General features: G+C 39.0%; 2 protein-coding genes across 3 annotated transcripts in view; one reads left to right on the top strand and one right to left on the bottom strand.

Annotated features, from left to right (window-relative positions):
• Window positions 1-5,171, top strand: part of LOC108243403 (VPS10 domain-containing receptor SorCS1-like) — a 48,742-nt gene extending 43,571 nt beyond the window's left edge. Inside the window, exons 26-27 of the mRNA XM_017428805.2 lie at window positions 657-811; window positions 3,185-5,171. Coding sequence (XP_017284294.1) covers window positions 657-811; window positions 3,185-3,243 — 214 coding nt within the window. The 3' untranslated portion in view covers window positions 3,244-5,171. The remainder of the gene's footprint in view (window positions 1-656; window positions 812-3,184) is intronic.
• Window positions 5,172-6,106: 935 nt separating this feature from the next.
• The window catches only part of sorcs3b (sortilin related VPS10 domain containing receptor 3b), a 47,731-nt gene continuing 33,620 nt past the window's right edge, over window positions 6,107-20,217 (bottom strand). The window contains exons 17-28 of one of the 2 annotated variants that reach the window (XM_017430786.3): window positions 18,881-18,994; window positions 18,274-18,445; window positions 15,772-15,958; window positions 15,437-15,570; window positions 14,946-15,069; window positions 14,514-14,626; window positions 14,063-14,197; window positions 12,018-12,117; window positions 11,177-11,282; window positions 10,918-11,078; window positions 7,720-7,804; window positions 6,107-7,450 (exon numbers count right to left, since the gene is read on the bottom strand). In XM_017430786.3, coding sequence (XP_017286275.1) covers window positions 7,740-7,804; window positions 10,918-11,078; window positions 11,177-11,282; window positions 12,018-12,117; window positions 14,063-14,197; window positions 14,514-14,626; window positions 14,946-15,069; window positions 15,437-15,570; window positions 15,772-15,958; window positions 18,274-18,445; window positions 18,881-18,994 — 1,411 coding nt within the window. In that variant the 3' untranslated portion in view covers window positions 6,107-7,450; window positions 7,720-7,739. Of the gene's footprint in view, window positions 7,805-10,917; window positions 11,079-11,176; window positions 11,283-12,017; window positions 12,118-14,062; window positions 14,198-14,513; window positions 14,627-14,945; window positions 15,070-15,436; window positions 15,571-15,771; window positions 15,959-18,273; window positions 18,446-18,880; window positions 18,995-20,217 lie in introns of both variants that reach the window. The other variant, XM_025008955.2, reaches the window with a different exon arrangement.

The following is a 20,217-nucleotide window of genomic DNA, read 5'->3' as shown; positions in this document are numbered from 1 at the left end:
AATATTCATCTATCTGACAATGTGAGGCTTGACCTTTCGGAAATGCTAAACACAGCCATTGAAGGTGAGGCGTAGGCAGCAGAATGGCAGGAAAGGTTGAGGAGATAAGTCCTGAGACAACATATATTATACAGTGAGGGGCATACAGTAAATAGTATCCTCAGCTGCAGGTAATCCCATGCCAATCACGGGAGAATGGTTTATTTCCTCTGCATTGCTGCTCATTATAAAGTAAACCATTGCTTAACTCCAACTTTCAGGATCGTAATTGCTACATTAATAAATCAAGTTCGAGTTTCTTAAGCTCCTCCAAATGTCACAGCACCAGCTGCAGCGCAAAGTCACTGGGGAGAAATCTGGAATTAGAAATGCAAGAAGTTAGTTTTAAGCAGAATTGGGAATGCATCTGAGGGGATGAAAAATTGATTGAAAACCGAGGTGAACAATATGAAAGTGAGAGCGCATCGCCCAGTGGAATGCAAAATGGCCCAGTTTCCCCGCTATCAAACAATCCTCTGCCATCTTTAACTGTTAAAAATAGTGTGTGACACATTATGCCTGGTGAAAGCATTAGCGATATAGACCTGATGGCAGATTTCCATTAATGTCTTTTTTTTTTTCTCCTCTTTTAAACCTCCACTCTGCATGACCTGCAGGAAGATCCCAGGCATGAACACATACACGGCAGAGCAGCCGGATAAAGAACAAGAGGTCATCCCCACGGTGACCTCCATAGCCGTCCCAAACCCTGAGGGGGACGATCTGACCTCACTGGATTGTGTGGATACACAGCTGAACTCAAAAAACAGAGGTACTGATGGGTCTGTTTTCTGTTTGAAGCTGCAAGGTCTGTTCTCTCAGCTCATGTTGGTACTCCATTACTGCATTTAGTGTAAAATTCTTCCACTTTTTCCCCGAACTGCTGTTGCTGTACATGCATTAAAAATCATCTCGTTACTAACTTCAGCTTTAATAAACTGAATTTTAATTTGTAGCACAGATAAGTAATCTTTTTCTAAACAAACAGTTTAAAACAATGATGATGGAGAGGCCATACGGACACCATATGTCCACTCTGCACCTCTGTCAAATCGAACCATAAGAGAGACAGATACATATGTTTTTTATCAGTGTACAGTGCTGATACTATAGGTTGTCTAATATATTAAAAAAACAAAAAACTTCCAGGAAAATACTGACTAAAATCAAAACTGCAGACTGAACTGAAGACCATCTGTTTAACAGTTACAAGTTCTGTGGAGACTTTTGCACAGTAGCCTGATATTTAGTATATTTATGTAAACCTAAATTTATGGTTTAGGTGTAAACTTTGTATGTTTTATTGGATGTTTTCATTTTCTTGCTGATAAAGTAAAGAAAAAAAACAAATTGTGTGAAAGACTATTTTGACTGGCATGGTTGAGGTTCCCCGGGATGTGAGGGGTCATTACTTTAAGTCTGTACAAACTTTGCTGTTTGATGTTGGATCTCTCTAATGGAGTTTCAGAAACCTGGAGTATCAATACAGAAAGACACTTGGAAAGGATTGTTCAGATATTTTGAAGTGTGGTTCTTCGGTAAGACTATAAGCAATTATGCTCTTACCTGTTACAGATAGCTCTTTGATAACTATTTCAGACCAGATTGATGAACTAACAGCTTGTTCGAGTGGGACCAAGATCAGGATTGATTTTTTGACATCCTAAAACAACTCCAGGTGTCAGTTTCACACAGTTAAAGCACAGCAGAAATATTATGGTATTTCTCAGGAAGTGCCCCAGAATGTACTGGAAGTGCTACAGCTAGCTGCTGTGCAAATGGAAGATCTTTAGTGCCAGAGTTTTTACATCAAGATCTTATTATGATAAAGTGATATTGGGAGATTTTACATGATGCGTTAGCGATCATAGCACGTGTAGGGAAATGCTATTGCCTACTGCTGCACAAAATTTTCTCTTAGCATCTGTAAAACTGACTGAGTTGCAGCCTTTTCTTCTCATGCCAGTTAGCTGTGGTGGCCATCTTGAATTGGGTTGGCTCCAAAGGTTAATCAGCTGCAGATGTAGCCACACTGATTACTTCCTGAAAGCTTCAATAAAAACAGTCCAGTGGTTCCTGAGATGTTTTGTTGACTCTCATAGGCACTGGCAAAGATTTAAAAACAGATCGTGCACAATCAGTTTGTCCTCAGGGTATGTGTTGGAGGTGAATCTCAGCTACACCCACACCAAATTTTACCTCAATATATATAAGTTATTTAATATGGCTATATGATCACCCTTTTTGCCTCAGTGGAGGGTGATAATAAGTGTCTAAAGCAAAACTGACAGCAATGTTGAAGCTTATAAAAAGGTGTTTGTAGGAACCAATGTGAAACGTTTGTGATTCGAATTATTTTAAGATGGCCATTTTCATCTCTGCCCTGCTCAGGCGAGCTGTTTGCTCATTAGTTGGTCCGAACTGTTTCTTCAACCTAAATACAACAGGTAAAATACTGATAGTTCATCCACAGATCTGAACTATCGCTTTAGCTACAGGGAACCAAGCCTGAAGAAGTGGCCAAATATTTAGCATGAAAGCTAAATTAGTCTTTAAATGTTTTAACTAAAGTTTCACTGCCCCAACACATAAGCCAGAATTCTGAATAGTGTGGCTGTATTTATTTGTAAGTAACCTTTTAGCACAAAATAAGTTGTCACCACAGTGACAAATTGTGGCCACAAGTTTAAAGTCACTGACAGCAAAGAGAGATTCACTTAATGTTAAGTGCTGATGCTATCCTTCCTCCCCCCTGTATTGTCATACAAGTTGCCAAGACGCCGCTTTTATTATGCGCCGTGTATTTATGTGTTCGCCGTCCCAAGTTTGTCATATGGAGGTATTAGTATACACAGGTAAGTGAAGCACAATCAAGTGCCAGCTAAAGTGATGAGAATGTCCAGGTGAGTTATTTGATCCAATAAAATAATTAGTGCATCAGGAACGCGGCGACGCGGTGAAAGCATTTTCATCAAGAAATATCTATGAGGTTCCAGCTGATTTACCTCCTCCCATACCTACAGTAAACAATCGACCCATCCAAGATAAATGTGTTTGTCTGCAAAAATACACTCTTATGCAAATGCCTAAATAAAATTTGTCCACTGACTCTTCCTTTTTTTCCCCTCCCTCCCTCCCTCGCCAGGCTACCTGCCATCTCACACAGACATCAACCTCTCTGATGAAGCGCCCCATGTGTTTTAATGTTGGAAGTCTATGACCGACTCGAAAGCAATACATCTTCTTTGGCAGTTACTTCCAGCAAGCTAGGAAACTGCGGTCACAATGAATGGTCTTGAGTCTTTTGCTACCCATGCATGGATGGACCAGTTCACACTGTGCTGCCTAAATCCCTCTGAGGAGACTGTACAGATTTATACTTGCCTCTTGAAAAGGAACCCTTTTTGACTGAAATACTTGTATTTTTGCAAGGACATTGATCTTTTTATGTAAATAATGTACATCCATAATGGAAGAAGTGAACGTTATTTGTCTCGGCTGGTTACAGCTGCAAACGCTCAAATACGAAAAGTCAAAACACGCAGTACGACAGGGATGTGTAATAATGTTTCAAATTATTCTCCAGTTTCTATTCTTTTCCCCCTTTTTTTTTTTTTTTTTTTTTTTCGAACTTGTGTTTGTGAAGTTTACTTTCTGTGAGTGCGTGGAACAAGCTTATCTGAGTAAAGACAGTGAAGGAGCTGGATTCATTAAGCTCTTTGTAATCAGTAAATCTTATCGCCAGATTCTCATCCAATGAAAGCTCGCAATATCCAGGAGATGATGGAGGGCTCCCAGTCCCAGATCTGTGTATTCCATCAAGCATGTCTCTCCGCAGCTCGCAATGTTATATATGCCATAACAGAAAAAAAAAAAAAAAGAACAGGAGATTATAGCAGATAGGTATACACAGAAGATGCGAATCTGAGCAGTCCCTCTTGTTTCGGAGACACAAATAAGTCATTTTTGTCACAGTGAACCATCACAAATCTACCCCTGGCTGATCTAAAACATTCAGATGCTGTGGTTTGTTATTACAGCAGCAGTGCTATATTTTCATGTGGTCATTTTGACTGTAAACTTGGGCTTTATATGAAACTGTAAGCGCATTTCTTGTAACTTCTGGTTTCTACAATGGCAGCAATATGGAAATGTTTTTTTGAATAACCCTGTGCAGACAATTAAAAACCTACGTCTACTGTATTGTAGATGAGAAAAAATAATAATAGGAAAAGTTTAAAATTTGTGTTTTAATTAGTTATCAGATCAAAGTTTGTTTGCTTTACCACCACGAAAGGACTCCTTGGCACACTTAGGAAATCTTTGAACTGACATTACTGTGAAGGTTGTGTTATCTTTTTGTTTTTATTATTGTGTTTTTTTGGGGGGTTGTACTCCAAGTCTATTTTTTTATTTATTCTCGACTCTTTATCCCCCAACACGATAGCGGGACTGTTCCCCTCCCCGCCCGAAAGTTGCAGATGAGCTCGCAGTCTGTTCCAGGTTTGCCCCCAAGGACTCAGCGGACAAAAAGGCTGCAGATTTGTTCATCTCCTTTGCTGCAAGGGACACGGAGATAGAGAAGACGTATCTCCTGTCAACGCGGCTCAGCCTACGCACACAGCTTTGGTCAGCTGCTGTCTCTTTGGGATATGTACTGAAGTTCTTCTTCATCAAACTTTTCTTTTTAAGTGTTGTCAGCATCATACGTCAGAAAGACAAATTGACTAGAGGCTTCTCCATGCCTCTTCCTCGCAATCCTCTGATTGGGCCAGGCGCATAAATAAACTCAGACTCGGAAAAAACTCGACACACAATCGTCAGAAGATCTGATTTTTAACTTATTTACTTTAATATGTTTTCTTTAAGTTCCACTTATTAACCTGTGAATACTGTTGTGAACATATTTGCATGATGGGTTTTGTTTCCTCTTTCAATCTAAAATATGTCTTAACTAGAAAAAAAAAATATTAGAATTGTGAACTACAGTATGTTCTGTTTCTTCAGAGGCTATAACACCTCATCCATTACAAGTGAGGTGATTATTCAGTGGGTTGTTACAGTGTTCTTCATTTGACCTTGCAGAAGTAACCATGATTGCAGAATAAAGCAGAAACACAACAGCAATGCAACGTGGCTGCTTGTTGAATTCACTCCCAGTGGCACAAACTGTTTATTTTTTCTGCTTAAACCACACTATTGACTAGTAGTCAATTTTCATCCTTCATGACTTCACCTTGACTGTCTCAAACTGGCAATTTTGACTTATGAGACACCCTTACTTTGTCGTATTCGTTGTTTTTTTTTTTTTTCTGTGTGTGTGTGCTCTGCCTTCTTTATAAGTGTTGCTTAGCATGCCCAAAGTTTCACTGCAGCCATTTGCTTGTTATAAAAGGGCCGAGTGGGAGGACAATGAAAAGCTCCGAGTATCCTGGAGTGATTCTAATTGGCTGGTTCCTTGGCTCTCCCACTGTGCAACAAATTAATTATCCCCTCTCCAGGAAATCAACACACACACACACACACACACACACACAGGCACAGGCACACACACAATCAACAAAGGAGATTTTCCTTGTCTGGATAGCACCTTGAATGAAAAATGTCCCACAACAATAACCCACAGCAATATTGTGTTAGCCACAGTGTGAAATTGATGAGCATGTTTCCTTTCATTGAGTGCTACATTACAGTGTCTGGCTGCAGCGAATCATCCATTAGTGATTGTCACCGTTCAATTTGATTGTGCGACGCCGAACATCCCAGGGCGGTTAGAGAGAGGCCTTGGTGTTAATTCAGACTGAGAGCAGAGGCGAGAATAAGACTCTCGGGGCGCTGATGGCTGTTTGAGTGATGGAGATTGGTGCGTGATATAGAGTTGTTGAAGTGGCAAAGAAAATGCAGAGCAGAGGACGGGGGCCAGTTTGCTGCTGCTTTGGGGTGTGAAGTTTCATCCTCCGATCTGTCACTTTGCGTTTCCTCTACATCAGAAAACAGAGACCCGCAGTTTTTCCTTCACCAAATCATCTGTTTCTCATTGTCGTCACCAGCCTTGGTAATTGTTCCCATTAACCAGAAACCGTTGGTAACAGGCAACCTGAGCGATAGAGGTAAAAGGGAGCTCAGTCTAAATGTCAGATGGGAATCTTCACATGGCTGTTATCACACCTCCGCCCATTAAAGCTGACTTTAGAGCCTCTGTGAGATCATTAAGAGTGGTGTGCTGAGGCTGATACACTGACTCTTACAAGCCACCTGCGCCTCAGATAAGACAGGGGCAGAGTTGGAAGAACAGCTTCTTGAACCAATTTGTTTTCTTTTTTTGCAGGTTTATGTCATGACAACACAAACATGTACAATAAAACACATTTTGAAGGTGGGGCATGCACAGTAGAAAAATGATTTTAAAAAAAATCATATAAAAATACATTTATTTTGAACAATTTCAGAATGATAATTTGCTCACAGTAAGAAATATGATTCAAAACAAGATCATTGACAAAAAGGTACAATATTGTATTGGAGATCAGATCATGCATAACTCTTGAGCGACTGCACAACTAGACCATTGCACAATGTATTTAATAATCTGTTTAATGTGTCAAGTAAACTTTAAAATCACCATAAATATATATATATGTATATATGTACAGTACTTACACACCCCAATATAGTCTTTGATCACAGATAATTAGGGCATGCTATTGTAAAAAATAAATAAATAAAAATGAAGCGAAGTCTTCCAGCTTGTTGTGGGTCAGAAGGTGATGGGAACACAAAACTGCCTGCTCAGTGAGTTTTTACAACAAAGTTGGATGAACTGTACCCCTTCTTTTTGTATGTACAGCTTATCAACATTCATAAGGCCAGACCTTCATCCCCCGAGAAACAGTCATTGAAAGCACCGCAGTATCCTCCAGACCTCTTCTTTAAGATTCCACAACAGTCAGATTTTTAAACATTTTTTATGTATGTCTATAAACCAAACAAATTTTTTAATGAAAAATAAAAAATAAAAACAGATTTGAGGCTCCAGGATACCAAAATTTACACTTTTTTTTTTCCACACAAGATATTAATCACATCTCTGTGTCATGGAGGCTTCTGTAATGTATACTCAGGGTGCCAAAAGGAGACACAATTACTGAGATAACTCTAATGAAAAAGGATTACACAGGACTGATTTTACAGCCTGACTCAACAAGTCTTGTAAGTCAGACAAAAAAATTATTTTTTTTTCAAACCCTGTGTCATATTGTATTATCCTATTAGGACCAGATATCCCTATTCAGACTCAAATTACTAAATAATTACTAATATAATACATTCTTCTTCTTGTTCTGACCTGTACATTCGTTGAATTTTACTCAACTATTAGACACAAACTGTATTTTATTTTGGGGTCTAGTATCTGTATAGAAAAGAAGAAAAAGTGTCAGAATTGGATAACATTCTGCCAATAATCAAAACGTATTCATATCTGTGATCTATGGCACATGTGCAGGTCCTGATCAGTGGATTTATCACACACAGATACTGTAAACCACTTAGCTTATCCATGTGAATTAAAAAAAGAACTTTGAACAATGGTAGCTATCAGCATGACATGAAAATTTAGAAAACAAATCCAACGAAGCAAACTATTTCAGCACGATTCAAACACGACAAATCAGTACTTACTCAGTAACAGAGCTCGTGTCTTAGACATTAGTACAGTTTGGAAATTCCCTTGTGACAATTCTGTCCATATTTCTTCCAAATCCTCCTGAAAACAAAACAAAACAAAACAAAAAAAACAATAAAATGTAGAAATTTTACCACCCTTTGCCTGCTTTGACATCAAATGCACATCACTAACTGTCACTATCAGAAATACATGAGAAATAAGATGACATTTAGGCGTGAAGGAATGACTAGAACATGATTAAAACGAGTTGTTTCTAATCATTTACCCGAAAGATCACAGTGTTTGTGCTTAATTTTAATGCATCTTTCGGTTGAATAGTCTTTCTGGGCAGCAGAGATGTTAGATGAAAGATGAATGTTTTGAAAAGAAGAAAATGTTTGGCTGGACCTATAATGGTTGAGACAGAGGTGGAACTTTTGTGTCTCAGCGACTCAGATTTAGTCATCATGAAGCAAATTTCACCCCATAACGATTCGATCAATTCATCAGAGTTAAAATCTGGCTGTCAGCACAGATTTGTAAAAGAAACAATGATTTATGACTTTTAAATTGCTTTGACAAGCGCCGTGTTTTAAGAATAAACTGTGTGGGCGACACAATTAGGATTTGTGAAGCACGTGAATGAAAAGTGAAGGTAAAAATTACAATCTGAAACGGCTAAATTGGAGACTAGAATGGCTTTTTAAAGACCGGGGAAGCTAATAATCACACATATCTAGGATTTGAAGTGCTGTGTGTTCAAGAAGAAGTCCACAAAAAAACAACCTTCACCTTTACTCCAACTCAAGAAAAACTTCAGAAAAAAAGCTCATTTTTAATTTTTTTTACACAAAAGTGTTTTTTTAATTACACACCCATTTGAGAACTGAACAAGACGTCAGTTTTGCTGATGTACCTCGTCCAGAACAAGAACAATTTCTTATCTTTTGCAGTTTATTTTTTTCCGATAAACTCAGTCCATTCCCAGCCATTACAAACCCAATACATATAATTATAAATATATTAGATTGTTGTTGATTACACAAGCTAATTGCAGCTGGAGCTGCAATAAGTCATTTTTGTTGCAGCTTGCAGTTACAGAGCAGTGCCATTATTCATTTGGAGTTATGTTCCAGCCCACATGATGAATGTAGGCCTAATGGTCACACTACTTCAGCTCGGATTTCAGCTTCTGGGTTAGAAAACCTTTTAGCTGCTATACTCTCCACTACACTAAGCGGGTAGCTTCTAATGCTGCAAAGAGCAGTGAATATTCAGTCAAATAACTGCAAACAGGACAGCCGAGGTCAGCTGGAAAGATTTTTATAGGGAATTTACAAATAGGAAATTAATGTTCCATAGTAGCTATAACATTTTTTGTTGGATTGATCATGATACAACATCATACCGTTTTTAAGGAAACCAAAAGAATATTCTTAAATCTAATTAATTTATTTCCATGGCATTACACTTTTCTTCATTCAAACAGGTTTAGTGTTTCCTCACAGTGAATAAATGCACAGGATAATTCCAACTGAAATCTGTTTGTAACACTTGATTGATAGTCAGACCTTCACTGAAAATGCGCTGCCCTTTTCAGGAGTTTCTTTCAGTCTCCTGAATTGTCTTTACTACCAAAAAATCAAGTTTCTGAGCTGCCATTTTAGACCTTTGGTATCAACAGAAATAAAATAACTATCCGTAAGTAGCATTTTAAATGAGCATTTTCAAGTTTAATCTGTCAAATTTGGCTTCAAATGTTCATATTCTCTATTTTTTCTTCACCCAGCTGCATCGTGACAGCTATCAATATCTATCAGATTCGTCTTATTGGAGCTCCTGAAGTAATTTAGTTTCAGTAAGGACATAAAACCGCCCTGATCCCACGCAGTAATTAAAGCGGTTAATGTTTTCCCACAATTTTCCTTACAATCTGAGTGAGAAATGACAAGGTGAAATAATGCTCAATGACTCAAGAACATAATGAAATGATTAGTAGAGCAGGCTGGACATCGACCTGCAGCGATGATGATACTGTCGAACAGAACTGGCAACATCAGTATCAGCTGTGCAGGATCGTTTGTATCTCTGCCAAAAACAGGAGCCATAAAACTGAAGCCCAGCTGATGAGCGTAAATGAAAGCTTTAAACATCAAGTCGTAAATTCATTTAATCTAGTGTACCCAAGACCAAAATGCCCCATGCTGCACTTCTCTTTGATAAATAAACACTTTCAAAAGCAACCACCCACCCCCCCTAAAAAAAGTTAATTTGTTTCAGATCAGCGAAGACTTAGAAAAAGGTAGAAAGAGCTGAGGAATGAAGAACAGCCAAAGTGCTGAGTGGTCAGAAAAAAAGGCCTGCAGCCCACATGTCTGTGTCAGGAGCACTGCAATGCTACTTTTGTCAAACAGTCCAAAGCGCGCGCGGGGACTGAGTGGTCCCCATCTAAGAGACATCACAGTGGATGTCACGCGAAGCAATCAAGACGCAGACTTGTCATGGCGAGATCCGAGTACCGTGCAGATGCTGCAGCTGGCTCTTGGTGGGCAATTTGCAAAAAATATGACACACTGCAGCGATAAAGTTGTCCCAGCTCCTCGGACGTGTGCTGCACTTTAATGTGGCGCGCGCTGGCCTTCCTTAAAGAGGAGTGAATCTGAAACAATGGTGCTGCTTCAGGCTACACTCAAATACTGGCGAAACGTATTCATATGCAAAGTGATGTATTTTTAGGGCAATAAAATTTTAATCTGTATCAGTCTCCCTACCCTGACAGTCATCCTTTAAATCCTGCGTTAATGGATTAATGGATCAGAGTAGTTCACAGATATTAATAGTCTGTATTTAATTTAGATTTTACGGAAAAAAAAACACTGAATCACAGCTGCCATAACCTGTAAGCTGGAGATCTTTAAACAGTAATGTATAGATGTTTTGTATTTTACAGCGTTTCTTTTCTTTCTTAACATCTATACTTAGTTCAGAAAAAACAAAGATGCGTGTTGTATTTTCTCCATTATTGTAACAATGACAGTTTATCTTAGTTGCAGTTTTATTTTCATATGATACTTTCTGTTTAACTTTCATATTTAAATTGTGAAAAAACTGCATTAACTTGAGCAAAAAAAAAAAAAAAAAAAATCCATATTTCTTCCACCAATGCTTAAATTCAGTTTGCCACATAACAACTGTAAATGATGAATAATTACCTCTGCTCCTTCCCTCCAGCTCCTTTTCCATGAGTTCTTTCTGAGATGGAAACTCGCTTAGCTTGACCTTGGACATGCCATCGTTCTGACCTACTGTGCTTATCACCTCAGGATCCTTCTCGTGGGGGTCCTCGGTCTCCACATGAATCCATGGGATTTTTCTAAAAGGAGCATCCAACGGAAACAAAGGCGGTTAGTTTTCGCTTTGAGAGGTGATTTAAACCCAATGCGCTATCTAATACACTGTAAGCGGACGCACCTTTTGAACTTGTAGATAAAGAACGCAGCTAAACCGACAATCACCACGCTGAGCAGCATCAGCATGGCCGACCCGCTGTGGATGGAGTTGGCATCCACAAGTGGTGCTGAAAAGTTAGCACATTTTGATTAAGATACATGCATTAAACCCTTTTTTTCTTTCTTTTGCTTAAGCTACGCCTTATTCAAGTAAATTACTTCCATTGCCCCATGTCATGCACCAACTGCAGCTGCAGTTTAAAGCTCTGCACTTTGCTTGTAATCCCCCGTTGGTGTTCAAAAGAACTTTTAGGATGTCCACTGCTTTTCCCTGGGGGGGCCGTCACAAGGTAGCAGCCTGTGCATGCTGAGATGCAATATTCAAAGTGTTTCCCCTCGCCACCCATCCTTCTCTCCCTCGGAGAAAAGCCTATGAAGTGTATGACCTTTCGGGATCTTTTTAAAGGCAACCCAGACCTTTGTATGCAGACACAAATGAAGACAGATCCATTGGTGGATGAAAAGGGTAAAGCCACGCAGGCTGATCGACACATTTTTTTTTTTTTTGCAATATGCTAATGAGCAGGTGACCCTGCCGATTTCCTCACTGCATACTAAGTGCATTCTTTCTCAGTCACCTCATTGATTGTCAGATTTCAAACAGAGCTACTGTACCACAGCCTCAGGTCAAAAACTGACACACTGTGAAGGGTGTTTAAGTCCTGTGATGTCCTGTACTTTATTTTTGTCTGCATCAGTTAAAACTCTTTGCAAGAGTGAGACTTTGCACAGTTGCAGGCAGGAGAATGCACCTTGGGAGTGTAGAGATCGAAACAATGAGCTGGAGGTGCACAGAGACTTACCCAAAGTTTGCTGAGTCATGTACACAATGATGCGAACATTAGCTTTCAGCTCAAACTGGATGAGGCCTTGGTTCAGGGCAGTGACAAAAATGTCTGATATCTGTTGTAGAATATAAGGAAGAAAAAAGAAAACGTGAGAGAAAATTTAATCAGTAGAATATTTTTGTTTTTTCATATATCAATACCAAAAAACTAATGGCTTAGAAATTAGTCGTTAAGATAAAAGTAAGTTTTTCTGCCTAACTGTGTTTCTAAAGCACATTTCAAACACTTTTACTGATACAAGAGCAAGCCAAAGTTAGCTTCTTTGGGTCATCAGAGAAATTTTTCAACTCAGCTACATTTGTCTGTAAAATGAAAAGACAACAATATCGATAACTTTCAGTGTTTAAATGATAAAGACAACCATTGCCAATAAAATCAAAATCCAACCAGAATTGCATCTTCTCCTTCATTATGTTAAAAATGCAGCTTTCAAGCTGTGCTTCACACAGTTTGCTCATTATTATTCATATTATACAGGTCAAAGCTAAGCGGCGTTGCTCACTTTATTAATGCTGGGTTTGGCCTGTTACTGCCTCTCTTTTGTAAGTTAATTGATGGCGTACAAAAGTCTTTAAATCACCCAGTCTTAGTGGGATGCTATTAAAATATTCAGTCAACGTAACATTAGGCAAAAAAAAAATCACACAGGAAAAAAACAAAAAAACAAAGATCAAACATTAAATTATCAGTTAAAGACTAGCTGTCATGAACAAGGAGTTTTGTGTTAGTGTTTTGAGTTTATTGTTTCTGTTTGTCTTTGTTGTACTTAGATATTTTTATGTGTTCTGTGTTTTCTTATGCTAATTTTAGCTTGTGGCTAGTCTATCGCTACTTAGAGCTTATAGCCACTTTGAGCCTTTTGATACTTTTAGCTTTTACCTTGTGTTGTGCTTCTTTTACTTCTGACAACATAGTTTCAGCCAAAAATCACTCAGCATCCACGCTGCATTTTTCTAGTTTTCCTCAGTGGCTCTGATTCTGCTGCGCCTCACCTGCTCATTAAGCTCACCTGTGCCTCGTTTCACTAATAACTACTCTCTGTTTAAATAGCCTCCTGTTTTACTTGTTGTTTGTCAGCTTCTTCTGTTTGTTCCCTGCTTCTTGTTCCGTATCCCAGTTTGGTTTATCTGTTCTATGGTTTGCTGTTTGCCCCTGTGTTTGTTTGAGTTTTTGTTGTTGGAATTTTTTATTTTTTTTGCCACACCAGCTCTTTTATGCTTTTTTTAGGGACCACAGCTACATTTCAAACATGACACTACCAAAAGGTTTTTAATGCTACAACTAACGGAAACATACTTAAAAGTATCATATTGTGCTTTTGACAATATAACTACCAAAACATTACACTTTAACACTTTAAGAAAAAGTGAAGAAGATTTTTATTTAAATTAATTTAATAGCATAATCTAAGGAATATTTTTTATTAAAATCTTCATTTTCTTCATATGTTCGGGTAAAAAAAATAACTTGCACCTTCAATGCCACAACATTTATAAACTTTCATGTATGCTACCTAATGACAGATGGTACTCTGCTCATTTCTCCAGGCAAGCAAACAACTTTTGCCCTTGACTGCAGTGAGTTCTTCTCTTCTTGAAAACTGTATGTGTGCCAGATATCTAATTACTGTTGCAATTTTGCATAAAGCTCTCATGTGACACCTATCTCAGAGTGATGTTCTTGCTTCTCCACATCTACATTTTCTGCTACATAAAATTCCTCCTAACATTCAGCTTGCTTTGACTGGTCAGTTCAACAAAGCCTGGTCAATTTTTATCTTCTAAATTTGGATAAAGATAGCTTTTTGTTAGGTATAAAAGTCAGGATAAATAAATAATGTAATGGTCCAGACAGGAGCCTAAGATATCTCGGCTGTCTGGTTTGCTTTTTATCTGAAAGTCTCAAGAGGGAGCTTATATTCTTTTAGTTGCTAGGTTTTGCTTTTTTCCTTTAATTCAAAACCTAAGATTGTGAACATTTCTACGTGTCACGACTCTTACTGTATCCAGTGCCTCCTCGCTCCTTTTTGTGTGCTCATTTGACGTCTGCTCATCAGGCAGGATAAAGAGCTCGGCTGTAGTTGGAAGTCCCGGGTACAGAGACACCAGCAGCTGATCTTCAGGAGCTCCAGAAACCTGCGGCGATCGGGCAGCACAACCGACAGGTGGGACTCTATTATTAAGGTTAAACTCGACGCCAGTAATTTACCTTTAAAGCTCAAGTCTTAACGTCCAATCCTGCTCTATAGATAACATTTTGACACAAGCTTCAAGTCACAGAAGTTACGTTCACACACATTGTCATCGCAGATAAACTTGAAAAGGGATCATGGGGTATATAACAACATGGCCGCTGTGCTATTATTGCACTGAGGTATAAAATAGTAATGACCCTGAGAGCCAGTGGAGTCCGATGTTGTTTCCAGGAAAGATCTGTTGGGACTTGATGTACCTGTGACAGAGCTGTCCGCACCACACGGCCTATGTCCTCCCTCCACTCGGGGATGTCAGGGTTGTGCTCGTCAAGAGCCGGTGAAAACGACAACAGCAGCGACCTGAAGAACTCTGAGGTAAAAGGAGAAAAAAAAAAAGGTTGAGGTAATGTCTATTAGAATATGAATGCTACTTCTGGTTTGGCTTCTGATTAATCTGATGTGCAGTTTTGTCTTTTTTCATTTGGGAGCATACGCCTTGAAGTTAATTGCTCCTCCAGATTTCGTGTTCGCGTACCGTGACATTGTATTCATTAGGTAGGTCTACGTTGACATACACAAGGCAGAGCTCGCAGCTCTGACCGAGAGACATTACACTTTCCCCCAAATACCATATTGCATATTCATGTAACTCCAAATAAAGTGCTTTGAAGTCTGTCTTTTCCGCTCACCTTTAACGGTTATAACTTTTGAGTCCTGCATGACGGTGCTTCCACAGGCAACCTGGACCGTGACCTTGTTTTTTCCCTCTCTGTGGAACATGTGGGAGATGCTTCCCTCCAAAGTTATAATGGGCTGAATTTCAAAAGAAAAAAAACACAGAGAAATTCTTAAAAAAAACCCTGCTGAATAAATACCACATTCATGCAGCTCTTGACACACCGTATAATGAGGGTTGCTTCAGTGAATACAATCAACGAGATAAATAAATATGACGACGCATCTGGGCTGGATCCTCCACAAAGATGCGTCCAGTCACATTTTTACATGATTTGTGCAAAAGCTCGGCAGATTTTACGCTTTTTAAAAATTGTAAACAACAGTACAAGGACATGAGAGGAGGAGTGGGAGAGTGAAAACAGTGACAGTAAACAAGACAAAAAAAATGTGTGTTGTGCAAACAGCACTAGGGGGAGGCGGAGGAGGAGGAGAAGCTTCTCACCTCGGAGCTGTTGTCAAACCACCAGAAGAAGGTCAGAGTTCTTGTGTGGCTCGGCCAAACTACCGCAGTCAGATTAGCTGCTTTTCCTCTGATGGCTACAATGGGAACGGAGAGATATACGCGCTCCACTGGACCTGAAGCGGCAACACATACTTTTAGCTCCAGGTGTGTGATATTTGCAGTTTCCAAGAATGAAATGCATGAAGAAAAAAAAAGTACGACCGTGATTGACATCAAATTCAGCAACGTGGAGACGTGAATATCTATGAAAGAATGAAGGCTCATGCTGTATGCGCTGCTGCAGGAATGAGTAATGATGTTACTTCTTCACATACTGGTGATGTGTAAAAAAAGCGTGCTGCTGTCAGATCCGTGGCTGTTTTCTGCAGAGGCTGTCACTCGGTAAATCCCAGTCATCCTGTAGATGTGCTTGATGCCATCATCGGTCCTGCTCAGGTTGGAGTACGTGATCTTGATGCCGTCCCCGAAGTCTAGCTGGATGCTGGTGCTCGGCGAGTCTCCCTGTGGATACATGGTATGACACGGGATCTGTCATCGCGGCTTAGGTCAGGACACTTTAGTTAGGCCACATGAAAACTGAAGAAAGCTCGGCCCGCCACTTAAGTGCTGGGGCTCAGATGTCCTTTAAGCTGTGTCACTAAAGTTCTGTAGGTGAATATGAATAAAAGGTGACAGAAATTCCACTGGGGAAACAAGAGGAAAAGTTGAAAAGGAGACCAAAAAGGCAAAAAGGTCATCGAGTGTCTAAAAGTAGAGAGAATGTCTCTATAAACCGTTTGACATTAGGTGTGGTCATTCACAGTGTGTTACATCTAAATTACAGAAAACTTTGATTATTAACTTTAGTTTCATTTGCTACGGCTTTGAGATGTCTGCAGTGAGCCTTTTTTGGTCTTTTTTCACCCCCTTTTTTTTCTTTTGCAGCATAATTGCAACAAGTCAAGTAAGTTTATTTATGGTGCTTACAGCAACAAAAAATAATATAAAACAATAACACTGTCAGCACGTTTGGGGCTTCTTTTTTAGAAAGTAGTAATTCCAATTAAATGTGAGTACAGTGGGATCTGCGGATTATTTATTGCAATGTAGATAACCTTTGGATTCTGCCTCTATTATTACGATTAGCTCTGCATGTTGCGATCTGAATTTTTGCCACTCTCACCTATAGACACTCCCTTTAACTAAATAAGAGTCCTTTTAAAATTGCTGAACCGTAAACAGGTTTTTATAACCTTTCTGGAGGCAACATTGACTTAGAAGTAGCATCTCTCAATGAGCAGAGAATGTAAGATGGCTCCCATTATGCTCATTAGTGCGCACCTGCAGAGTGAAAACACAGCATGTGGACAAGTATTACACTACAAAGTAAAGAAAGCTCTGCGAGTTCATGGAAAAATTAGAAATATTTAGTCGGATAATTTTGTAGAATCTAGCCAAATAAAAAGCCCAGCATTCTTTAAAAGAATGCATATCATCTGCCATCTTTTATGCCAGAGTTTTAGACTAAAATCATTTTATGTTGAGAAATGATGAAGTTGTAGCCATTTTGGTCAAACCTTGAAACTAACCGTATGCAAGTTGTCAGGGTTTTGATTTATTTAACCTGCTAAGAAAAAATCACACCGGAGAGGCTTGTTGTCTTTATGTGAAGGCCTTCGCAAAGAGGAGAGATTCCACAACAGCTCCTAATAGCATGCTGTCCAGGAAGTTCTGCCCCTCCACTTGGGCTTTCTCTTTATTTAAAGGAAGAAGAAATAAGAAGAAAAAAGGGGTTGATCTTAGCAAGCCAAGGCCAGTTCTGATCATGGCAATAACACATAACACATCACTGTTTGGGAGAGCCAGATGGTGTGGCGCCCGCCGGCCCGCCGTCTGACCTTGGTCTCTCACGTAGGCAGTGTTCCACATGAGCACAAAGGCTGATAATGTAAAAACCCTAACAAAAGTCTCATGCATAACTGCAGTATCCTGCATGAGCTGTTAGAGTAGAAGTTGTAAATGACTGTCATCTACTAAGACACCAAATCTTAGCTTAATATCTGTAAACTTAATTGAGATAGTGCCATGTTCTGAAGGCTAAGGTCAGTTAGTTGTACTATCCTGAATTGGCTTAACTCCAAACGTTAGTCAGTTGTAGATGTACAGCCAACAATTAGTTTCCGAGAATTTCATTAAAATCTGTTTGGTACAGATAAATGAACACACGCACACATGCACAAACCCACTCACTGACACGAGCAAAAACATTCTCAAACTTTACCTTAATATTACCTTTGCCTTTGGCGGTTGGTAATAAAAAAATCTGCGATATACTTTATGTGTTGCCATCGACCATTTGGTGAATTTCAAACACAGTCAAACTATTTTAAAGTTATTAAGATGTTAGGGCTCCAAAACTGTTCAATTTCCTGTCTACTGCTTTAGAAATTCATCTAAAAACACCTACGTTTTTCTATAGGCGAAATCTTTTCATACTTGCCATTTAAAACCATTGAAAAACAGGAGGTAGAAGCAGACAGCTGGTGGCATTAATCTACACACCATCCATCACACAACAACCCTGAGCCCCGTCTGCGCAAAACGTTTACTTAAGTACATTGGCGCCAATCGTGATAGGTTAATTTTAGGTATTAAAAAAAGTAAATGGTGAAATCAAACCTTAAAAAAAGCACACCGTTAGGTTTAGAACAAAAAAATGACATATCTGGGGATCACTGACGCATGGTACAAACGCTAGCCTGTATTTTTCTGATCTTGAGGCACACTTCAGCAGGGTGATTGATACTTCAAGTGTTCCTTTAAACCCAGTGACTCACATCATCGAGGTAGATCATGAAAGTAACGTTGCTTCCGACGGTGGCGCTGAGCTCTCCGGTACTGGTCGACAGTCGGAGGCCTCGGGGTGGCCTGGGTCGACACGCCACCCTCTTGGGCGAGAACAAGTTCTTTCCTCCCTCCTTACAGTTATTGGATAAAACCTTTCGATACCTTTTAGGCATAAAGGAAAAAGTAAATATTTTACAACATGTTGAACATTATGTAGACAAATATTTTCTGCACACGTCTCTGCTGTCACCATTATTCTCAAACTGCTTTAATAGTTATCAGTAGGTCCTTAATTTTAACTCTGCAGATCTTTATGGAATGTTTCATCAACAGCACACAGATTTAACTTGCATTCATAAATTTAGTCACTTCCTATGTGTAAACATGGGGTTGAGTATCATATCTTTGCTCTGCAATATTAGTCTTAAAGGCAATGGCATACAGAGTCGCTTATGTTTTTTAGCTCACATAGCCCCCTTTTTTAGCCTCACAAGGCAGTAAACTATAATTTTCTGTTTTTATACCAGACAGCTTGTCAAACAAGGTGAGATGAAATGATATTGTTTTTCGAGGGACTGAGCATTGGGGCCCACTTACCCGGTGCTGTTAAGAAAGCTTTGGCTGGAGCTGCAGCTTTTAGCCGCACCATTTGGATTAAACCAAAAAGCAGGAGAGCACTTCCCATCCGCCTGGCGTTCCCACCCATAATCACTGCCAAAGGAAATAAAAAGAAAAGAGAGAGAGAGAAAAAAAAAACGCAACACTTCATAAAATGAGAAACACTGCTCCTCAAAATAATCTACAAGCTTTTGTGGCGAAGGCAAACTCTTTGCTGTTAGAGCTTCATGGAATATTTTAAGATCATAAATGGAGACATGATAGTTAGACAAGCACGATCAAACAGAATTTCAGATGGATGGATAAAATATATTTAAAATTAATTTAGAGATATATTATTAATTGAATTCTAATAAGTCACTTGACATTATGCAAATCACAGCAGCGTGATGAAAAGTACTAAATTCCCATTTACATTTTTCAAATTATATTTAGGGTCATATTGCTGACAATATGCAATAAAAAATGAATATTAAAGCATTTGAAGTTTTTCAAACTGAACTTTCTTTTTTTAATATGAACAACAAGGAGCAGCCTCAATTACATACAGCAGTGGCCTAGCATTCCTTGAAGGAATGCACATCGCCCAACGCCTTACATGCCAAAGTTTTAACTAAGATTAGCCGTTACAGCCATTTTTGGTCAAACCTTATAAAATACATTACACACATTCTTATGAAACATTGCAAGATTCCTGAATCCTTTCCAGCTACTACCACATCAAACTTGAGCTCAGTATCTGTCTGCAATAAGCTGTAGTTATGCATCCAATAATTACTTTTTGAGTGTTTCATTAAAGTTCATCCATTGGTTTATGAAATATTTTGCTAATTGACGAACAGGGTGATACCAAAAAAAGTCATAAAAGTTTTAAGCAAACGTCTTGCACAATGCATAGCGCTCAAATATGTGTTTGGGGATGAGTCTCAGCTACTACCACACCAAAGTTTAGAACAATGTCTGTAAAAACAGTTGAGTTGTAGTAATTTTTGTGTTTCTCAATGTCAATTGGATGTGGTGGTCATCTTAAATTGGGTTGACTCTAAAAGTTATTCAGGTGCAGATGTGCATTCAGTGTTGATTCTTCATAAAACTCTGTCCTTTAGTTCATGAGATGTTTTGCTAACACAACAGACAAACAAGCAAAAACAGCTTGCACACACACAGACACAGGCAAACACATTATTGCTGTTTTGCTTTTGTTGGCATGTGATAATCACAAGCCCAAAGTGCAACAGCTGCTTGGACGACAAAATTTAGGAGAAATTTTTAATTCCAAAAAAACCAGAAGTTTAAGTCACACATATTATCGTTCT

This window comes from Kryptolebias marmoratus, linkage group LG22, assembly GCF_001649575.2.
Source record: "Kryptolebias marmoratus isolate JLee-2015 linkage group LG22, ASM164957v2, whole genome shotgun sequence".
NCBI lineage: Eukaryota > Metazoa > Chordata > Actinopteri > Cyprinodontiformes > Rivulidae > Kryptolebias > Kryptolebias marmoratus.
This window is presented reverse-complemented; position numbering and strand designations above follow the sequence as displayed.